This window comes from Natator depressus, chromosome 2 (assembly GCF_965152275.1).
Source record: "Natator depressus isolate rNatDep1 chromosome 2, rNatDep2.hap1, whole genome shotgun sequence".
Lineage (NCBI taxonomy): Eukaryota > Metazoa > Chordata > Testudines > Cheloniidae > Natator > Natator depressus.
In genome coordinates, this window is record NC_134235.1 from 87,614,029 (window position 1) to 87,626,225 (window position 12,197).

Genomic DNA, 12,197 nt, shown 5'->3' on the forward strand with positions numbered 1-12,197 from the left:
CATAGAAGAATGGGGCCTGCAGACTCTTGTTACCAAAGGAGAAGGTGAGTATGGGACAAATATTTGTTCCAACTGCTGGCAAATAACATGGCATAAGATGCATCGTGCTTGTTTTAGGGTAAGGCATGTTGATGGTGTTTATACTTTTAGATAATGATATGATGCAAAGTGTGTTTGACATCTTTTAAATAGAGTCTACTGAAAAACTGGCTACCACGTGCATTTAAGGTCTGATTTTGAATGCTTTTCTCTTACCAAGGAAACCTAAAGTAGCTTTGCAGACACTATTAAGTGAAATGATTACTGACAAACACTCAGGGTTTGTCTTAGGGAGGGTCCTAGAGCCTGGGCTGCAGCCACAGCCCAAATGTATACACTGCAATCGTATAGCCTCAGGAGCCAAAGTCACCTGACCAGGGCCAGCTGTGGGTATTTTATTGTAGTGTAAACATATCCTTAAAGATCTCACCCTTGGAAGCTCTTATTCATGTAAGTAGTCCTTATTTCAGACAAATTCAATGGAACTAATCATCATAATAAGGCCAGCACTATTGATCCCTTATTGTCACCCAAAGGAAATTAAACAAAATGATTTGGCCGATCAGAATACACTGGATGTATACACACAAATGCTTAAAATGATGAAACACTCCACATTTTACTTACAGTATTACCCGAATATTCTCTTTGAAATGAATTGAACTCAGTTTGATTCAAATCCTTGAGCTGGTTCTGCTGAGCACTCATTGTAAAAATAGGCTGGAAAATAAAAGAACACATCCTTGTCAAATGTATTTCATTTTGTTTCTACATTAAAAATAAAACATTCTGTGAATTTCAGTCTAAGACTATGTCAGTCCTTGGTGCCACAGGGAGAGATTCTGAGGGACGGAGAAAAAGGTCACACATGAGATCTAAAAACTTCCAGAACTGAAGCTCTGAATTTCTTGTCAAATTTTCTTAAATGGTCCAATTTTGGGGAAAACAAACTACCCCTAAATCAAAACATTTCACCAAGTTTTGTTCCAAAATGGTCCTAATGTTAAGCAATCCCATCCAGAAATGTGTGGAAATTCCATCATTTGAAATTTCTTTCAGGCAAACATCTATTTGCATTGGTCGGAGCAAACATGAATAAGAGAACAAATGGAGACTATTCTGTATATGCTATCGCACTTCTGAAAGCTGTCATTTTAGATTTACTCCTTCAGAGAAGTGAATTCCTGTGGCTGTTTGTGAATGTCCCAAGTTAATATTCACTTTGGAAATCTTTTGTGTTCATTTTTGTAAATGCTCCACAGCATATTTTAATCTGGAAATAACATTTTTTTAAAATTTCACAAAGGGCCATGAGACTCGCTCCTAAGAAAGGCAAAGTGAAAATGGCCTCTCTGATCATTCCTCTCCCCCATAACCCCTTTCCTGGGAAATGCATGTAAAATTTTAGTGCTTAAGGTACTTAGGAGTCTATGTCCCATTTTCAAAGGTGATTCAGACCCAGATTTTTAAAGATATTTAGGCATTGATTTGCTTAGCATTGCAATACCTCACTGATTTAGTAGCTGGGGGAAGAAGGGGGCCAGGTTTGAAAAGGTATTTAGGCACCTAACTCCCACTGATTTCAATGGGAATTAGGTGCCTTAATTTCTTTAAAAATCTGTCTCCAAATCTCATTTTCAAAAGTGACCAAGGCACTCAGGTTTCTAAGTCCCAGTGACTTTCAGTGAGATAAATGAAGGCATCCCTACAAACTACATTGCTTGCTGGGCTCTTTCAAAATCTGATTGGACCCCGAAATTGGCCAGCTAGTACAAAAGTGGGCCCCAGTGAAAGAGATGAGATAAATATGGAATGATCACCCACATATCTGACTCAGGTTTGTTTACATTCTTTTCATTTTCCAGATTGCACCAACACTTGACAGAGACTTAGGGCTTGGCTACACTTGCGAGTTAGAGTGCATTAAAGCAGTCCCGGGCGCCCGAGCTCACTACCCATCCACACTGGCAAGGCACGTAGAGCGCTCTGACTCCATGGCTAGAGCGCTCCTGGTACCCCACCTCGGCGAGTAGATTAATGCTTGTTGCGCCTTGGCTGAAACGCCTGGGCATCAGTGTTAATGAGGTGTTGCATTACTGTGCTCTGATCAGCCTCTGGAAATGTCCCATAATCCCCTTAGGTCAAGTGGCCACTTTTCTCATTGTTTTGAACTTGCTGTAGGAATGCAGATAAGCCCTTTGGAAGCTCCGTTTCTGACAGCCGGCTGCTTATCTGCTCCGAGACAAAGCAACCATTACTGTGGAATGCTGTGTGTGAGAGAGAGAGGTGGGGCGGAGAGGGAGTCTGCTGCTGCTGCTGTCTGAACTTACAAGACAGCATGCTGACAGGCTCTCAGCTCCCCCCCACCACAACCCACTCTCTCTCCCCCCCACAACCCACACAACACACTCCCTGTCACATTCCACCCCACCCCCCAATATTTGAAAAACACGTTGCAGCCACTTGCATGCTGGGATAGCTACCATAATGCATGCTCTCTGTGGCCGTTTCAAGAGCTGCTAATGGGGTCACTCCAGTGCGCTTGTAGCTGTCAGTGTGGACAGACTGCAGCGCTTTCCCTACTGCACTCTACGACAGCTGGTTTAACTCAAAGCGCTCTACATCTGCAAGTGTAGCCATGCCCTAAATGTTAGACCATGCCTACACTAGCCAGCTTACAGATGGCTCATGCAGCCACTCTATGTTGACAGGAGAGCTCACCTAGTCTGACCTCCTGCATAACTCAGTTGGAACCCTTTCACCTGTAAAGGATTAAGAAGCTAAGATAACCTCGCTGGCACCTGACCAAAATGATCAATGAGGAGACAAGATACTTTCAAAGCTGGAGGGGGGGGAAACAAAGGGTCCTCTCTGTCTGTGTGATGCTTTTGCTGGGACCAGAGCAGGAATGCAGGTCAGAACTCCTGTAAAAAGTCAGTAAGCAATCTAGTTAGATATGCGTTAAATTCTGTTCTGGCTGATAAAATAAGTTGTGCTGAATGGAATGTATATTCCTGTTTTTGTGTCTTTTTGTAACTTAAGGTTTAGCCTAGAGGGATTCTCTATGTTTTGAATCTGATTACCCTGTAAGGTATTTACCATCCTGATTTTACAGAGGTGATTTTTTAATTTTTTCTTTAATTAAAAGAATTCTTTTAAGAACCCGATTGCTTTGTCACTGTTCTTAAGATCCAAGGGTTTGGGTCTGTGTTCACCTATGCAAATTGGTGAGGATTTTTATTAAGCCTTCCCCAGGAAAGGGGGTGTAGGGCTTGGGGGGATTTTGGGGGAAAGACGTTTCCAAGTGGGCTCTTTCCCGGTTATATTTTGTTAGATGCTTGGTGGTGGCAGCAATAAAGTCCAGGGACAAAAGGTAAAATAGTTTGTACCTTGGAGAAGTTTTAACCTAAGCTGGTAAAAATAAGCTTAGGGGTTTTTTCATGCAGGTCCCCACATCTGTACCCTAGAGTTCAGAGTGGGGAAGGAACCTTGACAGCTCAATGTAAAGAACAGCACAAAGACATATAGGGCAATAATTGACTTTTCTTCTGTCATTTACCTGATAACCTCCGAGGGTTATTGTGATTGATACATCAAGAGGCCTGTTGGTGACGCCTGCAACAGATTTGACTAAAGACATGAAGAGCAGAGGGAACCAGACAATACAAATCAGCAAGACAACAATCATGCCACCCATTCCATACTTCACAACTTTCTTTTTCTTCTGGCCTCTTGGCTGTGGGTATCTCTGCAACAAAAAACAGTCACATGGTAAAGCAAACCATGTGTTCAGCAGTGGGACAGTTTTAATATGAACCCATGTATGAATAAATAATAACCTCTTTCATGGCTCATGACAAAACCTAGTTCAGGACAAGTTTCATGAACATTTTGAGTCAAAATTGGGCTGGGATTTGACTGAAACTTGGTTGAGTTTCAGGCAAACATGGAGGTAAGTTTCAAGTGAACCTGGGTCATTTTAGGGCTTGGGGTGAAAACCTTGCAAAACTCTGTGGGGTTCAGCATGTTCCCAATCCCAAATGAGATAACAATGGGGAGGTTCATTTGAACTTTCTTCTCAAACAGAAGGCATGAAACCGTATGAACCAAAACTAAAAAAAACCTGAAGGTTTGCTCAATTCTTTGCCAATTGAAGCCATCAACTTTCACCAAGCTGTGCTTCAAACACTGTTTTATCTCAGATCCCTTTTAGACAGAATTGAAACTTTTAGATCCTGAAAACATTGTAATTTTTCTTGCAGAGAAAGGTTGTATTTATTTTTCAGCAATAGACACATAAATGTCAGTCTTACACTGCACTAACTCCCCATACACTTCAGATATATTCAAAACTGTCCTCCTTGTTCTTAAACTCTCCGTGGGCTTGCCCCAGAGTGCTTCTCAGCCCACATCCCTTGTCTCTGATCCCCAATCCTGCTCCTTAATTTTGCCTAGCACCAGGATCTTTGCTCTCCCTTTCCACAATATGTCCACTACTGGAGTGAGAGCCTTCTCTTCTGCAGCTCCTGGTGTCTAGAACAATCTTCTTGCATCTCTTCTTCTCTTTTCCCATCACATCAGAAAACAAATCTTCCCCCCCCGCCCCCCCGCCCACTATGATTCCTCTCCCCCTCTGTTACTGACCTCATGACTGAATGCTTTAATGGATTCACCAGCACGTACAATGTCTTTGCATCACTGTGATTTATTCTGCCTGCTCTCTTATAGGATTTAACTCTGTACAGAGACTAGGTGGGTGAGGTAATAGCTTTTATTGGACCAACTTCTGTTGGTGAGAGGGACAAGCTTTCGCACAGAGCTCTTCTTCATGTCTGGGAAAGGCAGAGTGTCCCAGCTAAATAGAACGTGGAACAGATTTTTTAGCATAACTAGTTAACACATAGTCTAACCATTCAAGGTGAAGTTGCCAGTTAACACCTCTGCAGTCACAGGACAAAAAAGAGGGGCTAGTGGGTTACAGATTGTCCTGGGACCAACACAGCAAACATTAACTCTGTACAGCATTTTGAAATAAAATGTGTATGAAAGATGGCATATACAAAATAAAGTTGCATTGCACGCATACACTTGCCAGAAATCTGGCTTTCAGGAAATTGTTCTTGCTTTACAACATGAATCCATAAAGCCCTAAGAGAATATTACATTTGTAATACAACTCTATATTTAAAACAAATCAGTTACATTTTAAAAGTATTGTGTCAAACCATTTGTCTCACACTACAAGACACTGTTTTCATTAATATCATATTGAGCTCTCAAGGGACATATCATTTATCTGTAGAAGGTTATTTCAGGCACTTTTAATGCTATTACAAAGCAGCTCAGAGAGTTAGTAATAGCCAAGTTACTCAGGAATACCACTCAGAGACGTACCTTGAACTACTCTCAGTTATCATCAGTTATTTTGTTTTTAACATACAGATTTTTGAGATATGCAAAATCCATCAGCAAGTGTGGCAATGTGTGTCATTGGCACACACATCATGACTTAGACTTGGAAACTTATATATTCTAGAATTATTCCATAGCACAGTATAGAATGTTCCTATTATAGAAAAAACAACACGTAGAGCACAATTGGAACTGGATTACTCCCTGTATCTTTCCCTATTAATTTCTGAAATGTGTGATGTGATGCAATTCAATTCATGACAGGAATGTAAACAACTAAATGCCAGGTATGTGTGGATATCCGGTTAATTTACTTGTAACTAAGTGACACACCTTGAAATCAAGTACAGTTAAGAGGTAGGATTATAATAAAACTAGAAATATGTCAGTAAACACTCAAATATAAGGCCATTTTATTATTTTCTGAATGGTTGGGTTATTTCCTATTCCTAAAACAACACTTAATTTCTTTTTAAAATTGGCAAAAAACCAAGCATCTGGATGCTGTTTTTTACAAAGGTAACACTGAATCCAGGATCCCCGATTTTTATTCGAACTGAATCTTAACTCATTTAAACTGTCTGAGTCTAATGTTTTAAAAATTGACAAAAGAAAGACAAAGAAAGGCTACATCAAAGAGGTGGAAACAAATAAAAAGGTAAAAATAGGGGAATAGTGCAGAAAGGAGAACGAAGGACAAACTAGGGACAGGAAGGAAGCAGGAGAGGAATTCTTTGGACCTCCATTGTGGTCTAGGCGGAGGTGGGGGCTATGTATTCTCATCTGCACTGACCTCTGTTACAAGCTGCCAAGGCTGTTCTACTCCTGGCTATTCAACAAGGCCTTGTCCACACTAGAAAGTTAGGTCAACGTAAGGCACCTTGCGTGGATGTATTTGTGCACTTGTCTACACTCAAATTTGTCTCCCGCCCACGGAAGCATGCTGTTAAGGTGATGCAATAAAACCACCTGCCGAAATAGCATTGAACCATGGTTGACCTACAGAAGTCAACACAGTGGGAGTGTAGACACTGTGACCTATTTGTCTCACACTACAGAACCATTTGTCTCACACTACAGGACATTGTTATACCCTAACAGTCCTCCAGCAACTGTGCCAAAATGCCCCACAGTGACTGCTCTGGCCACAATTGTGAACTCCGCTGCTCAGGGGTCAGAGACCAGAACCCCTTTAAAACATCTTGCATATTTTTCAAATGCCTGTCCCTGATTGTCCAGCTTGACAAGCACACACAGCATCTCTCCCTTGTGGTGTGCAACTGCCCAACCGACCATGCCAGCTCCACACACTAGATGTGCTCCTGCCTAGAGCAGAGAAAAGATACTGGGTCTCCTGGGCCTGTGAGGAGAAGAGGCTGTGTTGGCACTGCCAGGGACCAGTCATAGCAATGTGGACATCTGTGAAAAGACTGCACAGGGGATGCAGACAAAGGGGTATGACAGGAATCAGCCTCTGTGCTGCATGGAAGCAAAGGAACTGAAGCAGGCGTAGCAGAGGCCAACAACTGATCTGGGACTGAGCTGCAGGCCTGCTGCTTTTCTACCAAGCTGCATGCCGTACTTGGTGGAGACTCCACCAGCACCCTGCAAACCACTAGGGATACCCCCAAGGCGCTAGAGATCCCTGCTGTGAGCATCCAGGAGGAGGGAGGAGTGGAGGAGGAGACCTGCTTTGAGGTGGGGTGGGGGTTTGTTTATGTACATAGGGCTGTCCCTTGTATCATCTTGAGAGATCTTGAATAAACTTTCACGGAGATACTCTGCAATCTTCTCTTGAAGGTTTCTAGGAATGGCAGCCCTATTTCTACCATGACACTCTGGGATGAGTACTGCAATGGCACCAGCTGAAAACAGACCAGTAGCATATGGACCTGGGCAACTTCAGGATGCCAGCAGCAGCTGTACTCTGTGCCTTTGTTACCCTCAGGAGTAAGTTATCAGAAAAAAATCACCACCGCCTTGGAAAATAATGCCAATATCCAGTGCCATTGCCTTATAGTCATACCCATGGAAACAGGCACTGAAATGTTATTGTTTCATGCAAGCAAAAATCTTAATGCCTTCCTCCTTTCCCCCCACACTTGCCCTTGGTGGGCCATGCTCACCATGGCTGAGGATGGAGAGTGGCTCTGTGCAGAAGCACTCCAAAAATGAATTGCCAATAAACATACCTGGTTAAAAAGTTTTAAGGGAATAAGGGAAGGGAGTTTTGAAACTTAACTTTCACTTTCCATTGTGGCTGTAAATCCAATTATACATGCATCTATTTTATCTGCAGCTGCTGCTGTTGTGGCCTGAAGGGGTGCCACCCACAGAACACCTGACCGTGAGGAGGAGAAAGAATAGGAGCAGGGAGGATATGTTCAACGAGACCCTGCAAGCTAGTGCTGCATTGGACTGCAAACAAAGGGCCTGGTGGATCAACATGGCAGACCGCCTGGAATGGCACAGAGAGGACAGCAGAAAATGGAGAAAAACCCAGGAATCTCAGCAGCAGCAGAAGAAGGAGATGCACCTGGACATTGTGGGGCTTCTCAGGCTGAAAACACAGATGCTGCAGACCCTAGTTGACCTACATGTCCAATAATCACAGCCTCACCACCCTTTGCAGTCCCTAGACAACTCCATGGTTGCAACTCCCTACACCCCTATCATAAATATAAAGGGAAGGGTAAAGACCTTTAAAATCCCTCCTGGCCAGAGGAAAAACCCTTTCACCTGTAAAGGGTTAAGAAGCTAGGATAACCTCGCTGGCACCTGACCAAAGTGACCAATGAGGAGACAAGATACTTTCAAAGCTGGAGGGGGGGAGAAACAAAGGTTCTCTCTGTTCTCTCTGTTGTTTTTGCCCGGACCAGAGCAGGAATGCAGGTTAGAACTCCTGTAAAGGGCTAATAAGCAATCTAGTTAGATATGCATTAGATTCTGTTTTGTTTAAATGGCTGATAAAATAAGTTGTGCTGAATGGAATGTATATTCCTGTTTTTGTGTCTTTTTGTAACTTAAGGTTTAGCCTAGAGGGATTCTCTATGTTTTGAATCTGATTACCCTGTAAGGTATTTACCATCCTGATTTTACAGAGGTGATTTTTTAATTTTTTCTTTAATTAAAAGAATTCTTTTAAGAACCTGATTGCTTTTTCATTGTTCTTAAGATCCAAGGGTTTGGGTCTGTGTTCACTTATGCAAATTGGTGAGGATTTTTATCAAGCCTTCCCCAGGAAAGGGGGTGTAGGGTTTGGGGAGGATTTTGGGGGGAAAGACGTTTCCAAGTGGGCTCTTTCCCTGTTATATATTTGTTAGACGCTTGGTGGTGGCAGCAATAAAGTCCAAGGGCAAAAGGTAAAATAGTTTGTACCTTGGGGAAGTTTTAACCTAAGCTGGTAAAAATAAGCTTAAGGGGTTTTCATGCAGGTCCCCACATCTGTACCCTAGAGTTCAGAGTGGGGAAGGAACCTTGACAACCCCACAACATTCTGCATGGCACCAGAGGCCGCATCCCTACGCCGACCACTCCATGGTTACGGACAGTAAGGACAACCACAGCTTCACATATGCTTACCTGTGAGAGGCACAGTTGGTGTATGGATAGCCAGAATGGACTTCATTTGTGGACTGAAGTGGACAGAAATGTTTGCTGCCTTCCTAAATTAAATTTTCTGTTCTGTTATTTTATGTTAGAAGTTTGTATTGTATTGTCCTTTTTTATTTGCAAGTTTTTCCCCACCACTTTTGTTTCTTGAAAATAAACCTTTATTAGTTCACTATACATAGTGCAGTGAGTATAGCAGTACTCCAAGCACCCAGTACCATAGGACTCAGAGATTCAACAAAACACCCAGTTGTATGTGTAAATATGCAGCAAGCACCACCCAATTCGTAGCTTCAGTGAAAAACAGTAACAATTATAAATGCATAGCAAAGTCAGAATAATTCATACAGTCATTAAGAGACAAAGTGTTACATATACTAATGTACACCAAGCACTACACACAATTCCTAACAGCTCACAAACGTTCAGGGCCAGAATGAAGTGGTTTTCAACATGTGGTCTGCGGATGCGGACTCCTGGGGGTCCGCAGACTATGTCTAAGATTTCCAAAGGAGTCTGCACCTCCATTTGAAACTTTTTAAGGGCCAGCAAATGAAAGAAGATTGAAGACCACTGGCATGGCACATTAATGTGGCTGACTGTTAAAGTACTCTATCAAAGTCTCTTGCAACCACATAGTTCCACATTGGGCTCTCCTAATAGCCCTGTGTCAGCCACTTTACCTCAGCCCTCTATCCCATGGCAAATTTTCCTTCTTTGCCTCACAGATATTATGCAGGACACAGAAGGCAGTTATAACCATTGGGGTATTTTTCTTGCTGATATCCAATCTTGTGAGTAAACACCGCCAGCATCCCTTCAGTCTATCAAAAGCATATTCGACAGTCGTTCTGAACTTGCCGAGCTGGTAGTTGAATCTTTCCTTGGTGCTGTCAAGGTGGCTAGTGTACATCTTCATGAGCCAGGAAAGCAAGGCATAGACTGGGTCCCCCAGGATCAACAACTGGCATTTCAATATCGCCCAGGGTACTCTGCTGATCAAAAAAGAATGTCCCTGCTTGCAGCTTTCTGAACAGCCCTGTGTTCTTAAAGATCTGAGCATCATGCACCTTCCTTGACCAGCCCATATTGATATCGGTGAAGCATCACTGGTGATCCAGCAACGCTTGCATAACCACAGAAAACCAGAAAAGTAGCCCTTTCTGTTGATGTACTGTGTGGCAATGTGGGCTGGTGCAAAAACAGGGGTATGTGTGCTGTCTATCGCCCAACTGCAGTTTAGGAACCTCAGTGCTGCAGATCCATCCACTATGTTCTGCACATTGCCAGGAGTCACACTCCTGCGTGGGGGAGATGACTAGGCTGTACACATTTGCACGACAAAAATCTCCACTGTGGATTTCCCACTGACCCATACCAATCTGGTGTTGAAGAGCAAGTGGCCATCACACTCTGGAAGCTTGCAACTCTCAGTGCAGCTCTTATTCTGGTGTCTCTGCGTTGGAGGGCCAGGATGAGCTCAGCACACAGACTCAGGAATTTGGCCTTTCTTATCCAAAAGTTCTGCGGTCACGGATTGTCAACCCAAGCCTGCATGATGATGCAGTCCTATGGGTCAGTGCTTGTTTCTTGAGCTCAGAAGCAGCGCTCCACCACCTGCAACTGCATGAATACCACCAGCAACCTTGAATTTTTTTTTTTGCTATCTCCCTTAGCAAACTGTCCTCAAAAAATATTTATGTCCCCAACTGTTGAAGTTCTTCCTGTGACTCTGATAATAATTGACAATCATGTATCCTGTATTTGCAACATTCATGAGAATAGCACAGAGCTACTTGGGCTCCATGCTTCTGTCAGAGATGGCAGACACCAAACAGTGCCATGCAGGTTTGTAGGATTTTAAAAGAGGGAGCAAAAATTATGGGATATGAATGGCACTAAGGGACAAAGAAAGTTGCAGGCTGGGAACTTGACCCCTAGCTCCTAGAGATCCCTGGGGAAATTATTTCTATCCCACAATACATTGTGAAAACTTCCCAGAAGGCATTGCACCAAATAGTGGCACATAGCACACTGAGATACTTACCTGTGGTGCACCACTGTTTGAACTGACACAAATATCCCCGGTGAGTATGCACAGTGCTAATGCAAGCAGCCAAGTATGCATGTGTTTGAATGATACACTAACTGCGGTGGCTGTATTCCAACATAATTTGTAGTGTAGAGAGGGCCCCAGTTGTTTGGCTATTCCTCCACCAACTCTGGACAACCTGAGTTCATTTGCTTACCTTGTCTTATTCTTAAATCCACCCCCGAAATCTAGGTCTACAACTGAGTATCTATGTTGGCAGACACAAATTACCATGATTTTACATAGAATTTGTATGAACGAAAGGAAAATTAGTTAGACACAAACGAGAAGTTAGATGCCGGAAAGCCATTCAAATTTTCATCTGCAGCAATTGCACACAGACACAGGCACATAATTGGATGAACATTCTTGCACATGAACCTTAGGCCTCTCTGATAGAAATCTGGCCTTCTGATATATTTTTTTAAATTTAGGAACTCATGAATTGGCAGCTTTTCTTCATTATTGCCACAGTTAACTTTGGGTGTAAAAAAAGGTTTAAATCACTTGCATAGCTTTCTTACCTTTTCAGACTCTCGCCAACATTTCAAGATAAATATATGAGCATAAATATCCTCAACGCAGATCCAGCTGGAAAGGCTCAGAGTGGTATCAGTCCAAACCCAGTCCATTACTGCTCTCAACTCAGTCAAAAATGGAACCAGACGGAATCTAAAAGGAGAGACAGTATAGTAGATGAACTATCTTACTGTGCGGTAGTGAGGTATAGCATTGTATCTAATTAAGGAACACAGATAATTTTTAGTGAGTCTTATCATTACACCATGTGTGGGAAAATTACACAAATGTTAAATATCAAAAAGCTTAACGGAGGGGTTCAGAATTGAAAATAGAAAACATGAATGTGAAAACAATTGCACTTAGTCATTTTCTGGGGTTGCTTGGGTATTACTGATCTTCACCATATTTTAATAACCCTGTAGAAAAGTCAAACATGCACTTATGTCACTTGTAATCAATAATCATGGGTGTGATGACAGCGTCACAGATGCAACTTTATGGGATAGATTCTCTCTTGGGC

The 12,197-nt window shown here is 42.6% G+C and overlaps 1 protein-coding gene across 1 annotated transcript in view; it reads right to left on the minus strand.

Moving 5' to 3' along the window:
* The window catches only part of PIEZO2 (piezo type mechanosensitive ion channel component 2), a 440,411-nt gene that overhangs the window by 18,593 nt on the left and 409,621 nt on the right, over positions 1-12,197 (minus strand). The window contains exons 49-51 of the mRNA XM_074944649.1: positions 11,680-11,827; positions 3,599-3,787; positions 667-759 (exon numbers count right to left, since the gene is read on the minus strand). Coding sequence (XP_074800750.1) covers positions 667-759; positions 3,599-3,787; positions 11,680-11,827 — 430 coding nt within the window. The remainder of the gene's footprint in view (positions 1-666; positions 760-3,598; positions 3,788-11,679; positions 11,828-12,197) is intronic.